The sequence below is a fragment of the Pongo pygmaeus genome, chromosome 6 (assembly GCF_028885625.2).
Source record: "Pongo pygmaeus isolate AG05252 chromosome 6, NHGRI_mPonPyg2-v2.0_pri, whole genome shotgun sequence".
Taxonomy (NCBI): Eukaryota; Metazoa; Chordata; class Mammalia; order Primates; family Hominidae; genus Pongo; species Pongo pygmaeus.
The window spans coordinates 100,315,412-100,339,030 of record NC_072379.2 but is presented as its reverse complement, the minus strand read 5'-3'; the positions used below and the strand labels follow the sequence as shown (position 1 = coordinate 100,339,030).

Here is a 23,619-nt window from a genome sequence, read left to right as displayed (position 1 = left end):
AGTAAAACTTAATTTACAAAAGCAGGCAAGGGTCTAGATTTGACCTGTAGGCCTTGGTTTGCTGACTTATGCTCTAAGACAGCCTTCGTTGAATAATACCATTTTTAAAAATGATATTTCATGTTTTGAAGCATGCCTGCCTTGTTTTTTCTTGGTCATTTTATTGTAGATGTTACTTATTGACTTCTGACTATATGATTAGGATTTAGCTTTTTTATAAGCTTCCCCTAAGTTTCCCCCCTCTATCGTCCCAGTGACTCCAAATTTTGGTTGAATCAGTATTTGGTGCTTACATTATTATGTTTGTGTATGTATCATTTAAAGATGTGTTATGTTATAATATTTCCAATCTGTGTAACTTTTTTTTCCCTTTGCTTGGTTTTTCAATTCTTTTTCTAAGTCTCTGATGAAATTGTAACACTTCTTTTGTTGCAGTCAGTCATATTCAGGTATTATCTCTTCCCTTTTTCCTTTCTTGGAACTGACTCTCCTAGAACTCTCTGTTCATCTAGTCCATACTGAATAGATTGTTCTTAAGTCATGTCTCCCGGCTGCCATCTTAGTATTTTCTTTTATCATTAGCCTGAGGGTTCCCCTCACTGGCTTAGGTCATACAGATCTGTTTTTCTCTTAAATATATGGTTATTAAAAAAAATTTTAGAGGCGTTTATACTTCAGTGAAATGAAGGCAGGAGAACTGCAGCTGTACTTACTGATTATTTAACCACAGGTGAATAACTTTATTTCTTTGAGTCTCAATTTCCACTTTTCTACATTGACTAGCTAATGGTTCTCAGCCTCTTTTCAATCATGGACCCCTTTGTTTTGAAAGCTAAGGATCATATTTTGAGAAAAATGTATACAATGTACATATACAGAAAATATCACATCTGTCTTAAAACCCAGGTTAAGAAGTCCTGTATTATATGATTTTTAAAAGTTTTAATATTGTAATGTTCTTTGATTTTGTGACTATCATTCAATAGTATCCAGCTTATACTGAGTAGTATCCTTGTAAATAAAAACCAAAAACATTTATCTTCATTTTCTTGAATATTTGTTTGGTAGTAACTCACTTCTTTTTATTTTTGAGGGAGGGTCTCACTTTGTCACCCAGGCTGAAGTGCAGTGGTGTGAACACAGCTCACTGCAGCCTCTACCTCCTGGGCTCAAACGATCCTCCTGCCTCAGCCCCCCAAGTAGCTGGAACTACAGGCTCATGCCACCACACCCACCTAATTTTTGTATTTTTTTGACGGGATTTCACCATGTTTCCCAGGCTGGTCTCAAACTTCTGGCCTCAAGCGATCCTTCTGCCTTGGACTCCCAAAGTGCTGGGATTGCAGGCCTGAGCCACTGTGCCCAACCGTAACTCACTTTAGAGTCACCTTTCTCCACTAGAAAATTGTGACATTTTTATATTTATGATTTGAATACTGAATGGCCAAAAGCCATCACTTGAGTTGTAGACTCTTTTGAACATGAGCTCTAATACCAGATGTGAAATTTCCAGGAGAAAATGAAAACAAACTTTGAAATTATTATAAATGTATACAGAAATTCTACTTAATTATCAAGTATTTTTGAATAAGTTATTCTTTTGTTTTGTTTTGTTTTTTGTTGAGACAGAGTTTCACTCTTTCACCCCGGCTGGAGTCAGTGGTGCGATCTTGGCTCACAGCAAGCTCTGCCTCCTGGGTTCAAGCAATTCTCCTGCCTCAGCCTCCCCAGTAGCTGGGATTACAGGCAGGTGCTACTACGGCCAGCTAATTTTTGTATTTTTAGTAGTGATGAGGTTTTGCTGTGTTGGCCAGGCTGGTCTCGAACTCTTGACCTCATGCAATTTGCCCACCTCAGCCTCCCAAAGTGCTGGGATTACAGGCATGAGCCATTGCACCCGGCCTAAATAAATTATTCTATGCACGGTTTATTTTGAGATTTTAAAAGTCCTTTAATATCCAATTTTAAACTTCATTTTATCCTATTGTAGCCTTATAGTTATGAATAATTTTAAAATTCCTATTGGTCCAGAGTAATTTTCAGTTATTAACTTGGAGGAACTGTTAATGCAACAAGAATGACAACAGGGGAGAAACCAGAATAGTTTTTAGTTAATAATGAGCTGTTGAATGTGTTTTGTAGCAAAATACTCTGCTTTCATATTTCTAGTTTCTCATTTCCAAGGAGAGGGAATGGAGTTACTTATCTTTTGGAAGATATTTGAAATAGGGACCTGAAATTACATGTATTGAAAGATAATTGACACACTAAGTATTCCTTTAAACAATATAATGACCCGTAAGATTCCGCTGTGACTGTGCAGATAAAATTATGAGAGAATGAGGTTCTATTTTCACTACATAAATATATAAGAGAAGAGTGGCTTAGAAAAACTCCCCAAATTTAAAAGGGAAAAAAAGCACTAGCAACATTGTATAGTCATAGTAAAATAGTGCATTTAGCTTATAGGGCTGAGGAAGAACTGTATCATACAGAGCTTGGTCATTGTCTTTAAGGAGTCAATTGCCAATGAGAAAACTAATGAATATGTTTAATGGCCTTTAAATATGAGCCAGCTTTAGGACTCATTTAGTAATTTAAGTGAGAAACTAGCCTGAGTAACATGAACTTGACTGGTAATGCTATCAATTGTAAATAGTTGGGAACTTTAAATTTTCCACCTTTTTGGTAAAGTTCAGCCATGTTAATGTGCGTGTGGGCATGCATATGTGTGTGTGTGTATGTGTGTGTACTTAAGTATGTGTAGGGCATTTCAGAGTACTAACTTGCCTAAGGTTGCACAGATGGCTCAAAAGTATTGTCTCAGCTTTCAACTCCAAAACCATGTGCAGTCATTTAATATTATCCTTCCTCCATCAGTCTCCTGGATTCTTTTGCAAGTAAGACAAATCTAACTCAAACTATCTTAAAGAGGGGAAATTTATTGGCTTTCAAGCTAAACCATGCTGAGTGGTGAAGTTTTTCTCAGGGTTGACTTAATCCCAAGACCAGAGCACCATTAGATGTGTCCGTCTGCCTCTTTTTTCCTATTGCTTTTCTAGAGTTGGCTTATTCCTTCCCATCACAGATGCCTTTCTCCATGTTGTGAGAATAAGCCCCAAGGTCCCTCCATACCCCTTCTCTTTTAGCTCCTTGAGAAGAAAGGATGTGTGGAGGACTGCCATATAGGGGTTTCCTACCCAAAATTATTCCTGACCTTTTTTCCTAGTGGAAGAGCCTCTACTTTGTTAAGGAATTCCTTCCTCTCCACAGGTCTTACAGCCAAAGAATGTGTATCCGAAGTCTCAGAGGGGGTGAATCCTGATAAGTCTAACCCAATCATGGCATTCTGTTTCCCTTGCCAGTGACTGGCATAGAATGGGGCATGTATTCCAATTATGGCTAATGAGAAATGGAGCCTTCTGGGAAAAGTCTCTCACATCCTAAAAACAACCAATAATAATAATAGCAAACCTTATGTGATGCTTATTATGTGCCACTTTTTCAATGCTTTACATATATTAAATAACACAGTATAATGATATGAAATAGAGGGTTGCCTTCCTGTCTTGGGACATTGGTGGGTGAGGCACTGTTGCCAGAAATTAGTTTCCCTTCTCTCCCCTCCCCTCCCCTTCCCTTCCCTTCTGTTCCCTTCTCTTCCTGCCTGTCTCACTCTGTCACTCAGGCTATTTTGCAGTGACACAGTCATGGCCTACTGCAGTCTCCAACTCCTGGGCTTAAGCAGTCCTCCTGCTCAGCCTTCTGAGTAGCTGGGACTACAGGCTTGCACTATCATGCCCGGGTAGTATTTTTCCTTTTTTTTAGAGGCTGGGTCTTACTCTGTTGCCCAAGTTGGTCTTGAACTCCTGGCTTCAAGTGATCCTCTTGCCTCAGCCTCCCAAAGTGTTGATATTGCAGGCGTGAGCCTGCAAGCCTGAAGCTTTTATAGTGACTTAGTTCCCATGAGAGGAGCTTTCTAATAGGCTGAGGATGTCAGAAATGAAAGATGGAAAGAAAACTTGAGCTTTTTAGGACTTTATGAACCATAAAATTAATCAGTTCTGAAAATGACCTAATTTGGGATTTCTTACTGTATGAGACAATAAATCCCTGTATTTTTTCAGTCATTTGAAGTTGGGTTTTTTAGTTTCTTGTTTCTGAAAGCATCCTAAGTGATACACAGAAGTGCTTTCTGATAGGGTATGGCTTTCTATACAGTCCTCTTGCCTTGGCTGGTTATAGTAGTAGAGAGAAAATTAAGATCTACCAAAAAGAAGTACTGAGCCATAGACAAATGCGCTTATTACATTTTCACTTTTATGTCCTTTTCTTGAATGTAATTTTAAACTACCATGCTTTATAGTATGATAAGGTTGAAAGAGCACTGTGTATAGCATCGCGACCTCTATTTGATTTTGTGACATTTACCAGCTTATAATATTGAACATGTTATTTAATTTTTCTGAGCCTTAGTTTTTTCTTTTGTAAGCTGCAGATAGTAATGCTTCCCTTGGATGAATCACACAGGTTGTGACAGAATAAGTCAACTTTAAATATGCTTTTTAAATCTATTTTTATGTTTATAGGTACATAGTAGGTTTAAATATTTGTGGGGTACATGAGATATTTTGATACAAACATATAATCACATCATTGTAAATGGAGTATCCATCACCTCAAGCGTTTATCGTTTCTTTGTGTTCCAAACGTTCTAATTATACCCTGTTAGTTATTTTAAATTGTAGAGTAAATTATTGTTGACTGTAGTCACCCTGTTGTGCTATCAAGTACTAGATCTTATTCATTCTATCTAACTGTGGTTTTGTACCCATTAACCATCTCTGTTTCCCATCCCTACTACCCTTCCCAGCCTCTGGTAATGATCACTCTACATTTTCATGAGTTCAATTCTTTTAATTTTTAGCTCCCACAAATTAGTGAGAACCTGTGAAGTTTGTCTCTCTGTGCCTGGCTTATTTCACTTAATATAATGTCCTCCAGTTCCATTCATGTTGTTGCACATGTCGGGATCTCATTCTTTCTTATGACGGAATACTACTCCATTGTGTATATGTACCAATTTTCTTTATCCATTCATTCATTGATGGACACTTAGGTTGGTTCCAAATCTTGGTTATTGTGAATATTGCTGCAGTGAACATGGGAGTGCAGATATCTCTTCAATATACTAATTTCCTGTTTTGGGATATATACGTAGGAGTGGGCTTGCTGAATCATATGGTAGTTCTATTTTTAGTTTTTCAAGGAACCTCCGTACTGTTCTCCATAGTGGCTGTACTAATTTGCATTCCTGTCAACAATGTACAGGGATTCCCAATTCTTCCACATCCTTGCCAGCATTTGTTGTTGCCTGTCTTCTGGAGAAAAGCCATTTTGACTGAGGTAAGATGATATCTCATTGTAGTTTTGATTTGCATTTCTCTGATGATCCATGATGTGAAGCACCTTTTCATATACCTGTTTGCCATTTGTGTGTCCTCTTTTGAGAAATGTCTATTCAGACCTTTTGCTCATTTTTAAAATGGATTATTAGATTTTTTTCCTATAGAGTTGTTTGAGCTCCTTGTATATTCTGGTTGTTAATTCATTGTCAGATGGGTAGTTTGCAAATATTTTCTGTCATTCTGTAGGTTGTCCCTTTGTTGATATTTTCCTTTGCTCTGCAGAAGCTTTTTAACTTGGTGTAATTGCATTTGTCCATTTTTACTTTGGTTGCCTGTGCTTTGGTAGTATTACTCAAGAAACCTTTGCCCAGTCCATTATCTTGGAGAGTTTCCCCAATGTTTTCTTGTAGTAGTTTCATAGTTTAAAGTCTTAGATTTAAATATTTAATCAATTTTGATTTGATTTTTGTATATGATGAGAGATAGGAGTCTAGTTTCATTCTTCTGTATATGGATATCCAGTTTTCCCAGCATCATTTATTGAAGAGACTACTTTCACCATTTATTGAAGAGAACATCCATTGTGATGTTCTTGGTACCTTTGTTGAAAATGAGCTTACTGTAGATATATGGATTTGTTTCTGGGTTTCTATTGTGTTCCACTGATCTTCATGTCTGTTTTTATGCCAGCACCATGCTGGAGTTTTTTTTGTTTTGTTTTTGCTTTTTTGAAATGGAGTCTCCCTCTGTCGCCCAGGCTGGAATGTAGTGGCGCGATCTCAGCTTACTGCAACCTCTGCCTCCTGAGTTCAAGTGATTCTCCTGCCTCAGCCTCTGGAGTAGCTGGGATTACAGGCATGCGCCATCATGCCTGGCTAATTTATATATATATATATATATATATATATATATATATATATTTATTTATTTATTTATTTTAGTAGAGACGGGGTTTCATCAGTTGACCAGGCTGGTCTTGAACTGACCTCAAGTGATCACTCACCTGGGCCTCCTAAGGTGCTAGGATTGCAGGCGTGAGCCACCGTGCCCAGCCACCATGCTGTTTTTGTTATAATAGCTCTGTAGTATAATTTGAAGTCATGCAGTGTGATTCCTCCAGTTTTGTTGTTTTCACTCAGAATGTCTGGCTATTCTTGGTCTTTTGTGGTTCCAAATAAATTAAATTCTAGGATTATTTTTTCTATTTCTCTGAAGAATGTCACTGGCATTTTGATAGTGCTACATTGAATCTGTAGATTGCTTTGGGTAGTATGCACATTTTAATAATATTAATTCTTTGCATCAGTGTTTTGTAGTTTTCATTGTGGAGACATTTCATTTGCATGATTAAGTTTATTCCTAGGTATCTTATTTTATCTGTAGCTATTGTAAATGGGATTATTTTCTTGATTTCTCTTTCAGATTGTTCACTGTTGGCATATAGAAATGCTACTGATTTTTTTATGTTGATTGCATTCTGCAACTTGACTGAATTTGTTCATCAGTTGTAATAGATTTTTGGTGCAGTCTTTAGGTTTTTCCAAATAAAAGATCATATCATCTGTAAACAAGGATAATTGGACTTCTTCCTTTCCAATTTGGATACCTTGTATTTCCTTCTTTTGTCTGATTGCCCTAGCTAGGACTTCCATTGCCGTGTTGAATAACATTAGTGAAAGTGGTCAGTGGCTGGGCATGGTGGATCATGCCTGTAATCCCAGAACTTCAGGAGGCTGAGGTGGGAGAATTGCTTGAAGCCAGGAGTTCAATGTCAGCCTGGGGAACATCGCTCGACCCTGTCTCTACAAAATTAAAAAAAAAAAAAAAAAAATCCAGGTGTGGTGGCATGCCCCTTTATTTCTAGCTACTTGGGAAGCTGAGGTGGGAGGATCACTTGAACCCTAGAATTGAGGCTGCAGTGAGCCATGTTTGTGCCACTGCACTCTAGCCTGAAAGACAAAGCAAGACCTTGTCTCAAAAAAAAAAAAAAAAAAAAAAAAAAGCCAGGCACGATGGCTCACACCCTAAGGCAGGAGGGTCTCTTGAACCCAGGAGTTCAAGAGCAGCCAGGCAACATAGTGGGACCTTGTCTCTAAAAAAAATAGAAAAAAAAAATAAGCCAGGCGTGGTGGAATACACCTGTAGTTCCAACTACTTGGGAGGTAGAGGCAGGAGAATCACTTGAGCCCAGGAGGTTGAGGCTGCAGTGAGCCATGATTGTGCCACTGCACACCAACCTAGTTCACAGAGTGAGACCCTGTCTCAAAAAAAAAGAAAAGAAAAGAAAAGTGATCTGTTTTCTTCCCAGAATGTGGGGGCTTTGGGGGGAAAAAACAAAATGGTCATCCTTGTTGTGTTTCAGATCTTTGAGGAAAGTCTTTCAGCTTTTCCCTAATCAGTTTGATACCAGCAATGCATCCATCATATATAGCTTTTATTGTGTTGAGGTATGTGCCTTCTATATCCAGTTTTTTTAGTGTTTTTATTATGAAGGGATGTTGATTGATTTTGTCCTTCATTTTGTTGATATGATGTATCACATTGATTCATTTGCATATGTTGAACCATCATGTATCCATAGATGAATCCTACTTGGTCATGATGAATGATCTTTTTAATGTGTTATTGTATTCGGTTTGCTATTGTGTTGAGGATTTTTGTGGTTATCAGGGATACTGGCCCGTAATTTTCTTTTTTTGATATGTCTTTGTCTGGTTTGGGTATCAGAGTAATATTGGCCTCATAAAGTGAATTTGAAAGTATTCCCTCTTTTTCTACTTTTCAGAATAGTTTGAGAAGGATTGGTATTAGTTCTTTAAATGTTTGGTAAAGTATAGCCGTGAAGCCATTGGGTCCTGGGCTTTTCTTTGCTGGGAGACTTTTTACTACAGCTTTGATCTCATTACTTATTATTGGTCTGTTCAGATTTTGGATTTCTTCATGGTGCAGTTTTAGTAGCTTGTCTGTGTTTAGGAATTTGTCCATTTCTTCTAGGTTTTCCAATTTATTGGCATATAGTTGCTCATAGTAGTCTCTAATAATCCTTTGAATTTCTGTAGAGTCCATTGTAATATGTCCCTTTTCATCTCTAATTATATTTATTTGTGTCTTCTTTTTTACTTAGTGTGGCTAAAGGTTTGTTGATTATTTTTTCAAAAAACAAACTTATTTCATTGATCTTTTGTATTTTTTTGTTTCAATTTCATTAATTTCTGCTCTGATTTTTTTTTTTTTTTTTTTTTTGCAGACAGGTCTCACTGTTATGCAGGCTGGTCTTGAACTCCTGAGCTCAAGTGATCTGGCTGCCTTGGCCTCCCAAAGTGCTGGAATTACTGCTCTGATCTTTATTATTTATTTTCTTCTACTGATTCTGGGTTTGATTTGCTTTTATTTTCTAGTTATTTAAGATGCACCGTTAGGTTGTTTGAGTTTTTCAACTTTTTTGATATAGGGGCTGATTGGATTAAAGAGGATTAAACTTTCCTCTTAGTACTGCTTTCACTGTATCTCATAAGTTTTAGTATGTTGTATTTCTATTTTGTTTGTTTCAATAATTTTTTAAATTTTCTTCTTCATTTCTTCATTGATTCACTGGTAATTCAGGAGCATATTGTTTAATTTCCATGTGTTTGTGTAGTTTCCAAAGGTTTTTGTGTGTGTGTGTGTGTGTGAGACAGCCTTGCTCTGTTGCCCAGGCTGCAGTGCAGTGGCACAATCATAACTCACTGCAGCCTTGAATTCCTGGGCTCAAGCAATCCTCCTGCCTCAGCCTTTTGAGTAGCTGGGACCACAGGCATGTGCCACCCACCTGGCTAATTTTTTAAAGTTATTTTTGACTGGGCATGGTGGCTCCCGCCTGTATTCCCAGCACTTTTGGAGGCTGGGGCAGGCAGATCACTTGAGGTCAGGAGTTTAAGACCAGCCTGGCCAACATGGTGAAACCACCATCTCTACTAAAAATAGAAAAATTAGATTTCTTGCTTCTTATTTTTTGTGTACCTGTTGTAGGTTTTTTTATTTGAGGTTACCGTGAGGCTTGTGAGTAACATCTCATAACCCATTATTTTAAACTGATGACAACTTAATACCGATTGCAAAAACTAACAAGCAAATGCCTCTTGCTTTTTAACTTTTTGTTGTTTCTATTTATATCTTTTTATACTGTCTTTATCTTGAAAAGTTGTTGTAGTTGTTAGTTTTAATAGGTTCATCTTTTAGTCTTTCTACTCAATATATGAGTGGTTTATATATCACAAATACAGTGTTACAATATTCTGTGTTTGTCTGTGTACTTAACTATTACCAGTGTGTTTTGTACCTTCAGGTGACTTCTTATTGCTTTTTAACCTCCTTTCAGATTGAAGAACTCCCTTTAGCATTTCTTGAAGGACAGATCTGGTGTTGATGAAATCTCTCACCTTTTGTTTGTCTAGGAAAGTATTTCTCCTTCGTGTTTGAAAGATATTTTTCCTGGATATACTATTAAAGGATAAAAGTTTTTTTCCTTCAGCGCTTTAAATATGTCATGCCACTCTCTCCTGGCCTGTAAGGTTTCCACTGAGAAGTCTGCTGCCAGATGTACTGGAGCTCCATTGCATGTTGTTTCTTTTCTTTTGCTAGTTTTAGGCTCCTTTCTTTATTCTTGACCTTCAGGAGTTTGATTATTAAATGCCTTGAGGTAGTCTTCTTTGGGTTAAATCTGCTTGTTGTTCTACGAACTTCTTATACTTGAATATTGATATCTTTCTCTAGGTTTGTTGTTATCTCTTTGAATAAACTTTTTACCCCAATATCTCTCTCTCTGCCTCCTTTTTAAAGTCAGTAACTCTTAGATTTGCCTTTTTGAGGGTTATTTTCTAGATCTTATAGCCATGCTTCATTCTTTTTTATTCTTTTTTCTTTTGTCTCTTCTGACTGTATTTTCAAATAGCATGCTCACTAATTCTTTTTTCTGCTTGATCAGTTCTGCTGTTGACAAACTTTGATGTATTCTTCAGTATATCAGTTGAATTTTTCAGCTCTGGAATTTTTTTTTTTTTTTTTTTTGAGACAGAGTCTTGCTCTGTTGCCCAGGCTGGAGTGCAGTGGTGTGATCTCAGCTCACTGCAACCTCTGCCTCCTTGGTTCAAGCAATTCTCGTGCCTCAGCCTCCTGAGTAGCTGGGACTACAGGTGTGCACCACCATGCCCAGCTAATTTTTTGTATTTTAGTTGAGACAGGGTTTCAACATGTTGCCCCGGCTGATCTCAAACTTCTGAGCTCAAGCAATTCACCCACCTTGGCCTCCCAAAGTGTTAGGATTACAGGTATGAGCCAGCATGCCTGGCCACTCAGCTCCAGATTTTTTTTTTAAAGTCAACCAGTATATCTTGAAGCCCCAGAATTTGATTAACATTTTAAAATTATTTCAATCTTATTGTTAAATTTTTCTAATAGGATTACAAATTCCTTCTCTCTTTTATCTTGAATTTCATTGAGCTTCCTCAAAATAGCTATTTTGAATTATCTGTCTTCATGGTCACATATCTTTGTCACTCGAGAATTGGTCACTGGTGCCTTATTTAGTTCGTTTGGTGAGGTCATGTTTTCCTGGATGGTCTTGATGTTTGTGGGTGTTCATTGATGTTTGGACATTGAAGAGTTAGGTATTTATTGTATTCTGTGCATCCTGGGTTTGTTTGTACCTATCCTTCTTGGGAAGGCTTTCCAAGTATTCAAAGGGAATTTAGTTTTGTGATCTAAATCTTTGGTCACTGCAGCCATATCTGCATTAGGGGGCAACCCAAGCTTGGTAATGCTGTGACTCTTGCAAACTTGTGCAGGTACTGCTTTGGTTGTCTTGAGTAAGAACTGGGAAAACTCCCTGGATTATGAGGGAGAGTCTCTTCCTTTCCTTTAGTTTTCACCAAACAAATGGAGTCTCTCTGTCTGCTGAGCTGCCTGGAGCTGGGGGAAGGGTGATGAATGCACCCCTTTGGCTACCACTGTTAGGACTGTGCAGGTTAGACACGAAGCCAGTATGGCACTGGGTCTTGCCCAAGGCCTACAGCGACCACTACCTGAGCTATCACTAACATTCACTCAAGGCCCAAGAGCTCTTCAGTCAGCAGGTAGTAAATCCAGCTAGGCTTGCGTCCTTCCCTCCAGAGCATCAAGCTCCCCTGCCCCACTCCCCGCACCCCCCAACCCCAGCCCAGGGCAGGTACAGAAATGCCATCCGGGAGCCAGAGCCTGGAGTCAGGAATCCTAGAAATCTACTCCATGCTGTATTCTGCTGCAGTTGTGTTGGCACTCAAACCACAAGACAAAGTTTTTTGCACTCTTCCTTCTCCTTTGCTCATGTAGGAGTTTCTCTCTGTGGCCACCACCGCCTCAGGCCCACAGCAAGTACTGCCTGGCTACTGCCAGTGTTCAATCCAGGACCAAGGACTCTTCATTCAGTGTTTGGTGAGTAATGCCAGGCCTGTTCTCTCTGTTCAGGGCAGCAGGCTTTGCTCTGGCCCATGCTGGGTCCAGAAATGCTGACCAGGACCCAAGGCCTGGAATCAAGGAACCCAGGAGCCTGCCTGGTGTTCTACCCTACTGTGGCTGAGCTGGTGCCCAAGCTGCAAGACGAAGTCCCCCTTTCTCTTCCTTAAGCAGAAGGAATCACTCTTTGTAGCCATCACAGCTGAGAATGTGCTGGGTCACACTCAAAGCCAGCAGGACCCTGGGTCTCACCCAAGACCTGCAGTGAGTACCGCCTGGGTACCACTTAGGTGTATTCAAGACCCAAGGGCTCTTTAGTCAGCAGGTGATGAATCATGCCATGGCTATGTCCTTCCCTTCAAGGCAGTGGGTTCCCTTCTGTCCCAGGGTGTCTAGAAGTGTTGTCTGAGAGCTACAGCCTTGAATGGGCACTTCAGGACTCTGCCCAATGCCCTATTCTGTTGTGGCTCACCTGCTATCCAAGTTCCAAGACAAAGTCTTAGTCCTCCTTACTCTTCACTCTCCTCTCCCCAAATGGAAGGAAGGAGTCTGTCCCAGAGCTGTGAGCTGCACTCCCTGGAGTTGGGGAAGGAGTGGTGCAAGCATTCTCTTGGCTGCCCCAGCTGCTATCTCACTGGGTTGCATGCACACCAAGTCCACTGGCTCTGAGCCCAGCACAGTACCAGGACTTGCCTAAGAATTGCAGTTCTTGTGGCCTAGAGTGCCTTTCAAGTTTATTTAGGACCACAGAAGGCGGTAACCTGTGGTGGTAGGGCTAGCTGGAACGCAGTTTCTGACTGCTGGGCTGGATGATACCCCTCTGCCTAGGACTGGTCTAAATGCTCCCTCCAGGGGCACCAGCTGAATTCTGCCCCATGTTGCTTTCCACTGGGACAGGGCAGCACCGAGTTCCAATGCAAAGTCTCATAATCACTACACTTTCTGTCCCCCATGCATGTTGATATACTCTGTCCACGCCACGTGGCTGGTGCTGGGAATGTGGGAGGGGTGGTGTTGACAATTCAAGACTGTCTTTCCTACCCTTTTCAGTGTGTCTTTCCTTGATAAGGGTTAAAACAAAGTACTTTGTTTACTCACCTGATTTTTGGTTTTTATGGAGATGCTTTCTTGTGTAGTTTGTTCAATTTGGTGTTTCTTCTGGGAGCATGATTGCTAGAGGTTTGTATTTGACCATCTTGCTCCAATAACCTAAATATGATTTCTTGAAAGTTTTTTTTTACCGGGTGTGATGTTGCACACCTATAGTGTGCACACCCAGCTACTTACAAAGCTGAGGCATTGATTGAGTCCAGCATTTTGAGTCCAGGTTGGGCAGCATAACAAGACCCTCATCTCTAAAAAATAAAAATAAGTATTTAAGTGGTTTATAAATTGTCAATAAATATGAAGTACAGTCAGCCCTCCAGGTCTGTGGGCTCCACATCTGTGGATTCAAGCAACTGTGGATCAAAAATAAATTTTTTAAAATTTTTACTTATTTATTTATGTATTTTTAGAGGCAGTGCCTTGCTCTGTCTCCCAGGCTCGAGTACAGTGGTGTGCTCATATCTCACTGTAACCTAGAACTTCTGGGCTCAGATGATCCTCCCACATCAGCCTCCCAAGTAGCTGGGACTACAGGCACACACCACCACACCCAGCTCATTTTTTAATTTTTTGTAAAGATGGCGTCTTGCTATATTCCCCAGGCTGGTCTTGAACTCCTAGGCTCAAAGTCCTGGGATTACAGGTGTGAGCTACCATACCTGGCTTAAAAGTATTTTTTAAAAATGGGTGGTTGTGTGTGTACTGAACATGTACAGACTTTTTTTTTCCTTGCCATTATTCCCTAAACAATACAGTATAACAACTATTTACAGAACAGTTATAATGTATTAGGTATTATAAATAATCTACAGATTATGTAAAGTATATGAGAGGATGTGCATATGTTATATGCACATATTATACCATCTTCTATAAGGGACTTGAGCATTCATGGATTTTGATATCTGCAAGTGGTCCTGGCACTAATCCCCCACAGATATTGAGGGATGACTGTGTCACTCTTAAAAATAATAATAGTAATTATCTTATGATTTGCAATATAATAGATGACAAATTAGAGTATCTTTCAGTACTTAAGAATATCTCTAATGACAATGTTTTTCCTACTAATACTCTTCCTTTGATCTGGCCAAACTGGTGGGTATGTGGTTAAGGCAAGGCCAGAGATGGTTCTTCATCCCGTTGGCCACAGTGATCAGTCCAGGTATGCGCGGTGACCTAAGCTGTCCTTTCATAAACTTTTCAAAAATTAGAGCTGATGGGAAAGATTCTTGCTTCTTTCATGGGGGAGTTAACAAGGATGAAGGTCTGGAGCTGTCTCTAGGTGTGTTACTGTATTGGAGAAAGTTGTGGAAAGAAGGAGGAAATGAGATAGCACCAGAGGTCATGAATAGGAAAAAGAGACAACCACAGGCCATCATGGTACTCTGGTCTCTGGATTCTCTCTACCCTGAGATTAGCTTTGCCCCAACCTTTGAGTAGTTCGGCCATTATCCGCTAAGGAATTCTCCCTTTGTTGAAGCTAGTTTGAATTGGATTTTTTTTTAAGAGCTCTGACTAAAACATGGAAGGAGTATGTATATACAAACACATATTAATTTTTAAAGAAGTAATAGTATATATTCAGAAAATCACATGAAATATAAATCAGCCTGATGAATTTTTACCAGCTGAAACAACTGTGTAAACTACGGCTCAGATCAAAAACCTTCCATCACAACCATCTGATGGTAACCACCGTATGAGGCAGTGTATCTTAGTAGTTAACAAGAACACAGGTTTTGGGTTTTAGAAAGCAGAGATTTGAATCCTTGTTCTTGAGAGTCTGTATAACTTTGGATAAGTTGCCTAATTTCTCTGAATTCCACTTTGTTCATGTATATAAAGGGATAACACTGTCTTTTATATTTATTTAAGGATTAATTATTGATAGATGGGTCAGCCGTCAACCCAGAGTTATTGCTTTATATTCCTTAAACTTATCAGAGTACTTTATTTCATGGATTCAAAAAATTCTCATGAGGCTTAAAATTTCTTGTAAATGAAAAATCTGAAATACTAGACTTCTAATATCCAAAGGTAGAAAAGTGGGTATTTAGTTGGTGTTTGTTGTCTAACACGCATACAGCAAAATCATGATTAAGTAGCACTTATAAACCTCAATTTTGCTTGCTTCAGTCACTGATCATGTTTTCCACCTTTTCCTTTTTAATGTCACTTACTTGCCAAAAATAAGACTTATCCTAGCAGAAATAGATAGGTTAGTTTAGTTGCTGTAACATTTGCCTTTTCACTTAGGATTTTTCTTCCCTATTACGGTTATGAAGTTCTTAATTTTCCTCCCTCACACTGTCTCCAGTTTGGGTGTCTCTAGCCTAAATAATTTGGGTTTTAGTTTTATTTGTTTACAAGGAAAAAAGAAACTATACTATGTGATAGTTGAGGGTTTGACTTTAGAGGTTATCTAGTTCCTGTTAAACTTTTTCCTTTATAGGTAAGAAATCGGACACCCTTAGAAGTTAATAACTTGATCATGAATTAGTGATTAAAACCAAAACTAAGGTCTGCTGACTTTTAGGCCACTGGTCTTCCTATCCTAAAGTTTCTTTGAGAAACAGACTGAAGAGACTTTGATGTAACTCATTTGTTTAATTTGAGAGGTTTTTTGTTTGTTTGTTTGTTTGTTTTTAGGTGACTTCTGATGTCTCTGTCTTTGGACAAGTATACACTTTTTTTTTTTTTTTTAAAGATAGGGTTAGTATTATAGATACATATGTGTTGATTTAACAGTGACAGGAATGATGATGATGTTAGAGTACCATCATACATTTAAATAGCATTTTTCCCAAGAGTGCTTCTGTATATAGTCTCATGGTTTAATTTATTGCGATAATGAAATAAATTAACTCAGTGGTTATAACAAGATATTATAAGAAGTTATATTGGTTTTCTATGTCTTTCATAACAAATGACCACAAACTGGGTGACTTAAAACAATAGAAGTTTATTTTTTCACCATTCATGAGTCCAGAAGTCCAAAATCAAGATGTCAGCAAGGATGGGTTCCTTCTGGAGAGAGGCTCTGAGGGAAAAACTGTTCTCTGCTTTCTCCTAACTTCTAGTGAACAATCCTTGTTGTTCCCTGGCTTGTAGATTCATCATTCCAATCTTCACCTCCATCTTCACATTGCCTTCTTCACACTCTTTCTGTGTTCTCTCCTCTTCTTATGAGGACAGTAGTCATTGGATTTAAGGCCCATCTAAGTTAAGATCTTATCTTGAGATCCTTAACTAATTACATCTGCAAAGACCCTATTTCCAAATAAGGAAATATTCTGAGGTTCTGGTGCATGTGAATATTTGTGGGACACTATTCAACCTACTACTGAAGGATAACTAAAGTGTATTTACTAGTTTTAATGGATTTCCTGTAGAGATGTGTAGCTTTATTTCCATCTGTGTAGCTGTATCCTAGACCACCAGTGAAGAACTGAGTAAGAGAAGATCAGGATCCCAAATATTTTCCTCATGTTCTTAAAAGTTATGATTGTCGAACACCTAGGTCCTCTTTTTTAAAAAAAATTTTTTTGTTCCTTAAAGATACCTTGCAAAACAGGAAGTGAGAATTTCTTTTCTTTCTTTCTTCTTTTTTTTTTGTTTTGAAGCAGGGTCTCTCTCTCTTACCTGTGTTGGAGTACAGTGGCACAATCACAGCTTACTGCAGCCGCAACCTCCCAGGCCTAAGCGATCTTCCCGCCTCAGCCTCTGGAGTAGCTGAGGCTGTGACTATAGGCATGCACTACCACACCTGGGTAATTTTTTTATTTTAATTTACAATGAGACCCTGTCTCATTGTGTTGCTCAGGCTGGCCTTGAACTCTTGGGCTGAAGCAATCCTCCTGCTTTGGCCTCCCAAAGTGCTGGAATTACAAGTGTGAGCCACCATGCCTGGCACCTAGCTCCTCTTATATGAAGTGTTAAGGAATACGTTTATGCAAAATTAAGCACAATTTTCTGCTTTCAATTCTTATTAAATAAATAGATATTTGGGTTGTTTAACCTAACAGTTATGAGGTTTCCTTTCTTACTTATTATAAATAATAATAACATTCTTTCACTTTTAAAAAACTGCATGTAAGTTAAACCGGAGTGTATATTTCTTAATGTCCTAATCTAGGAGATTTGTCAAACCTACTTTGTGATAAATTATTGATTGTCTCTTAAAATGCTGATTGTCTCTATTGGGACCAAAAAACATTGAATATAAAAGTTTACATTTAGATGTGTATAAAATATTAATCCATTGTTTTTGTTATAAAATTGGAGCAGTTGAGTCGACATGTGCAGTTTAAAAAATTTATACTCTTATTGAAATCAAATGTATGAGAATATTATTTTTTCTGTAACTGCTACAGGCTACTGAAAAGCCATTCCTCTCTTTGAGGCTACGGATTTTGTATTTGGGGCTAATTATACACAACAATTTAAAGTGATTATGTACTAGAGGACATATTTGGCTGTCCTAGGTTAGCTGGTTTTGTTTTTATTTAGCAACTTTGGGTGAGTTTCTTAACTTTCCTAAGCCTTGGTTTCTTTATCTGTAATACTGAGATAAGAATCCTTTTAAAATTGCTGTGATGATTAAATGACACAACATATATAAACACCAAGTACAGTGCTTGGTGTAGAGTAGGTATTCAAGAAATACTGCTATAGCACTTCCTGTCCCTTGTGTTCACTTTTGCTAAATATAGACTGTTGTTATTAATCAAATTTTAAATTAAAGGTTTTTGTTAATTGCTCTTTTTTTTTTTTTTTTTTTTTTTTGAGGCAGGTTCTCACTCTGTTACCCAGGCTGGAGTGCAGTGGCACAATCACAGTTCACTGCAGCCTTGACCTCCTCGGCTCAAGCAATCCTCCCACCCCAGCCTCCCGTATAGGGACGTGCCATCATGCCCTGCTAATTTTTTGTTTTGTGTTTTGTAGTTTGTAGTGATGGGGTCTCACTCTGCTGCCCAGGCTGGTCTGGAACTCCTGGGCTCAAGTTATCCTCCTACCTCGGCCTCCCAAATTGCTAGGATTACAGTCATGAGCCGCCTTACCTGGCCTTAATTGTTCTCTTAAATTGGACATTTCTATATCAGTTAAAATGGAAAAACACCCTTAAAAGTGGTCAGTTTTCCTTTGTATTTTTGAAAATTATGTACTTACATTTAACTGCTCTCTCCCTTATTCTTTAATTTCTTTTTTTATTTTTATTTATTTTTATTGTTTGCTTTAATTTCTAACACAATTTTTTCCTTAGGATGTGTCATTCTTTATCTGGGATCCTTTGAAGTACTTTGTTTTCATGGTAAAGAGGGGTGTTTTAGGAAGGAACGAAACAAATGATGCATTAAAAAGTGGATAGAATAGATAACTATAAAGGCAGATATAGTTTCAGTTATATCTTACACTTAATTTTTAACTACATGGTAATTTTGAGGAATGCACTATCCTATGTGGTGAATTTTCTGGGTATCTTTTTTTAAATGATCAAATTTTCTTTTACTTTTGACTCTTTGCTTTAACACTGTAAATAGAGTAGAAATGACCATTTTCTAATATTTTCCTGATTTGTGGTTGTTATTGTCTATTATGGCTTTGGTTATAATACATTGTGATAGATCTGTCCTTTATTGTGAGTTCTCAGTTTAGCCTTATCTGGATTTGTTGTTTAATCAGTTTGCAGAATTGTAGGTAAATAGGCCAGGCACGGTGGCTCATGCCTGTAATTCCAGCACTTTGGGAGGCCAAGGTGGGCAGATCACTTGAGGCCGGAAGTTTGAGAAGAGCCTGGCCAACATGCTGAAACCTCGTCTCTACTAAAAATACAAAAATTAGCCAGCTGTGGTGGTGCATGCCTGTAATCCCAGCACTTTGGGAGGCCATGGCAGGTGCATCACCTGAGGTTGGGAGTTCAAGACCAGCCTGACCAACATGGATAAACCCCGTCTCCACTAAAAATACAAAATTAGCTGGGCGTGGTAGCGCATGCCTGTAATCCCAGCTACTCAGGAGGCTGAGGCAGGAGAATCGCTTGAACCTGGAAGGCGGAGGTTGCAGTGAGCCAAGATTGTGCCATTGCACTCCAGCCTGGGCAACAAGAGCGAAACTCGGTCTCAAAAAAAAAAAAAAAGGAAAAATAGAAAAAAATACCTTTCACTCTTCCTTAGCAGTACCTTTTTAGGCTTCTACACAGTAATGTTTATAGACTCCAAGGGGATCCATCTATAGTTCTCCTTAGTATAAAAGTACTGAGTTCATAAAAACATTATCAGTAGAAAATTCTTTAAGGTTTTTGAGATGTCTTTTTTACAGTGTTAAGGCAGTATAATACATACATTTCTACATTTTTAGCATTTATTTTATATTTGTTCTCTTTAGAAGTTAAGTATTTCATAATATAATGTTTTTCGTTTTTTGTTTTGCAAATACCTTGGTACATCAAGACTAGGAATTTTTACATAGTATATAATTTATTTGAAATACTGCAGTCATTTGCTTATGACTTTTTTTGGATAAAAGGAATAGTTTTTCTGTTAAAAGGAAACAATCATTTGCCTGTAGCAGTTGGCAGATACAGCACCTAAAAATTAAAGTAGTAGTTTACACAGGTATGAGGAGATCCAAGAAATGATGCTATTTGAATAGAGCTGAAGTTCTTTATTGAATAAAGCTTCTTATACCTGTGGGGTATTGGAAAGAAAAATATTTTATGACATACTGGAAAACTAGCCTCTAATCTTTTTCATTTTTTGATGAATAGGTTTAAAACAGAGATGTTCATCAGTGATATAATATTTGCCAGTTATATTCCAAGTGTCTTGCAGTCAGTTTATTTTTAACCATAGCAACAGACATGATGGTGAAATAAAGTAGATTACTGTTGGCAGCCTAAAATTAGGCAAACGTACCAACTTTGAAAGGCCTGGGAGTGTCTAAAACACTGTTGTTAACCTGCTGTATGTTTACAATTCTACAAAGAATGACATAAATGCCGTTTAACAGGTTAATTTAGAAGCTAAATTGCTCTTTGCCTAATGGACCATAGAGTTTATTCAAATAAAAGCTGTAGATTCAGCACCAAGGATTGATTCACAGAGAATAAAATGCCGAAGATATACAACCTAAAAGTTTCCCATTTGAACTTTTGCCCTGAATCAATATCCTTATTAGCATATATTTGCCTGGCCATTTTAAGTGAAGTCTTGCTTTAGTTTGCTTTCTGTTTTTGGTGTCTTTTTCTCTACCCCTGTGATGGATTCGAATTACAAAGAGTTCTGGTTTACCTAGTTTGTGGAGAAGGGGGATAGTGTAATCTCCAGTGAAGTAGGATGGTATATAAAGAGCTAGTTAGTAAGGTAGCCTTATTAAAATGTACTTCTTTACAGCTTTGGGGAATCAGAGGAATGAGGTCTTATTTTTCCAATCTCAAAATGGTAGGCAGCAGGGTGTATTTCTAATTACTGCTGTTTTGTCCACTGTGACACTTTATTATATGGTTCATTTTTATTTACTGGTAGAAAACCAAGGAGAAAATTACTAGGTAGAACCTCCTTACATTGATTTCATATAAGGAAAATTCCATACATTTAGTTTTACCTATAGAGATTGATTTTTAGAATTAAAGATTTTTTTTTTCTTCCCTCCCCACCTCACCTGGTCTCAGTGTAGTTCTAAAGCTAAAGTTTATTACACATGGATTATTAAAGACTTTTTTTTTAACCAAGACTTTCTCTTTCCAAAAAATCATGTCCTGATAGGATTTACACGCATTTATGTTTAAATAACATTTATGATGTGCCTACTATGTATCAGGCACTGAGTTCCCTGTTTTTTTTTTTTTTTTTGGAAGATAGGTTCTTACTCTGTCACCCAAGCTGGAGTGCAGTGGCACGATCATGGCTCACTGCAGCTTCAACATCCTGGGCTCCTACCTCAGCCTTCCAAGTAGCTGGGGACTACAGGAGTGAGCCACCATGCCTGGCTTAGTTTTAAAAACATTTTCTGTAGGGATGGAGTTTCTCCATGTTGCCCAGGCTGGGCTCAAACTCCTGAGCTCAAGCTATCCTCCAGCCTCTGCCTCCTAGAGTGTTGGGATTACAGGTGTGAACCACCTTACCCAGCCCCACTGAGTTCTTATCTTTAGGAAACTGCATCATGGGGGAGCCAAGAGGTAAACAAGTAACTGTTATACTTTATGGTAAATGCTACAGTAGAATTACCTTGAAAGTGTTACAGGAGCTCACATAAAGTTCCCTGTAAATTTTTTCCTCTAGTCACCATTCTGTTACTGCTTTTGTCTTCTAAATATTTCTCAAATCTGTTGTGATCTTCCTACCTTCATTACTCTTTCATTCTTGTTCCAGTTAAATATTTTTTTCTCATACCCACCAGAGTGATTTATCTTAAACAAAAATTTGACCTTGTCACTTATCTTTTTAACACTCGTCAAAGCCTTTCTTACATATGTGGTATAAACTCTTTGCAAGGCCTATAACGATTTTTCTGGTCTAATTCCAGTTAGCTTTGTAGCCTCATTGCCTACCCCTTTCAGCCTTCAACTTTTCTTACCTTCTAACACCATCCCTCTAAATAAAACTGTTTGAAGTCTTCCCATGCTATTTTTCACCTTAGTGTTTAGACTGCCCACTTATGCTTTTAATTTTTTTTTTTTTTTTAACTGAAGTTGCTCCTTAAAACTCAAAGCTGGCATCTTCCCCTCATGGATATCTTTCATAATCCCCTGAAAACTGGATTAGGTATCTCCTCCTGCTAGTGCTCCTATGGGAGAGTTATGTGTGTTCTTTTTGTGGCAGTGGTATAGTGCTTTTTTTTTTTTTTTCTTGATTCTTTCTCTTTACAGTTTGCAGAGTAATATTGTAGTTACCTAGCATCCTCCAAAGGTCACCACTGTGTTGCTTGTTTGTTTAATTATCATTATGAACTCATGGCTTTAAAGATATTTCATATGTTTCCACCTGTTGGAGTTATTGTCCGTAATAATGTCTTTCCCATTGTCAGACAGATTGTTCTGTCTTAATAATAGGAGCTTATTTAGGTTGGCTTCTGAGTCTTTTTGACATGACTCTAGTAGTATGTGATAGTATTCATTGAGGAAAAAAATTTGAAATGGGAGCAGTTGTTTCTGCATGGAGACAGGGAAAGCTACAGAGAGATCTTGATCCTCTTTTACCATCCTAGATACAAACATTCTGAGATGTTCCATATGAGCTAAATTCATTCTGCTCCATTTAACAATAATTACTTGGGAATCTTTTTTCTTTTTTTTTTAGACAGTCTCGCTCTGTTGCCCAGGCTGGAGTGCAGTGGCACGATCTCGGCTCACTGCAACCTCCGCTTCCCGGGTTCAAGCGATTCTCCTGCCTAAGCCCCCTGAGTAGCTGGGACTACAGGCATGCGTCATCATGCCCGGCTAATTTTTGTATTTTTAGTAGAGACGGGGTTTCACCATGTTAGTCAGGCTTGGTCTCAAACTCCTGACCTCGTGACCCACCCAGCATGGCCTCCTAAAGTGCTGGCATTATAGATGTGAGCCATGTCACCCAGACAATCTCTTTTATAATATCAATTATTATTCTACTTCTGTATTACAGTGGTATTTTGTTTATTCTACTGCTTATTACAGCCTGACTTGATAATTAATCTCCCCTGCTAATCCATGAGAGTAAGAATCATTATCTTTATATTGCCATTATTTCAGGGTCTTACTGTATGCTTGGTACTTGGTAAATGTTTACTGCTTTGATAACAGTGCTGTCAGGAGACAGTATTTATATTAAACTTTTAATTTATATAGTTTTTTATTCTTAAATTAAGTACCTTTGATGTGCCATGAATCAAGCTAGGCACTTATTTCAAGGGACTTGGTTTGAGTTGTCAAATCTGTGAAATAGGCTCTTTATACTGATTATCTATTACATTAAGTATTAGGCTGGGCTCGGTGGCTCATGCCTGTAATCTCAGTACTTTGGGAGGCGAAGGCAGGCACATCACTTGAGGTCAGGAGTTTAAGACCAGCCTGGGCAATATGGTGAAACCCCGTCTCTACTAAAAATACAAAAATTAGTCAGGCATGGTGGTGCACACCTGTAGTCTCAGCTATTTGGGAGGTCGAGGCAGGAGAATCACTTGAACTTGGGAGGCAGAGATTGCAGTGAGCCAAGATCACACCACCACACTCCTGCCTGGATGACAGAGCGAGACTACCTCTCCAAAAAAAAAAAAAAAAATTATTAAACGTAATAGTTTATTCTGTAGTAACATTTCCTGAAGTGTGCTCTGTGTGATGTTAATAAGTATTAGGAGAGTAAAAGGATTTTGTAGTCAAATCAGTTTGGAAAATATTGAGTGAGACACAGGTAAACAAGTTTTATGATTTCAGGATTTTCCAGTGCAAATAATGTGCAGTTGACTGTCTAAGAGGCACACAGAGAAAACATCATTTCTCAATTTATTTGACTTAATTTTTTCCCCTGAGTATCTGTTGAACATGCTTAGGAAAATACTGGCCTCTGGTTAACAAGTTACGTAAAAGAGTGTGGTGCAGTGGAAAGGGCATGGAATTGGAAGTCAGAAACTGGGTTTTACCAGCTGTAAAACCTGACGTCTC

The 23,619-nt window shown here is 38.3% G+C and overlaps 1 protein-coding gene across 6 annotated transcripts in view; it reads left to right on the top strand.

Moving 5' to 3' along the window:
* Positions 1-23,619, top strand: part of PHTF2 (putative homeodomain transcription factor 2) — a 160,894-nt gene that overhangs the window by 44,590 nt on the left and 92,685 nt on the right. For 2 of the 6 annotated variants that reach the window (XM_063667678.1, XM_063667677.1), the window contains exon 3: positions 5,332-5,406. The exons of 3 other annotated variants lie outside the window; for them this stretch is intronic. In XM_063667678.1, coding sequence (XP_063523748.1) covers positions 5,332-5,406 — 75 coding nt within the window. Of the gene's footprint in view, positions 1-5,331; positions 5,407-11,753; positions 11,856-23,619 lie in introns of all 6 variants that reach the window. One more of the 6 variants, XM_063667676.1, reaches the window with a different exon arrangement.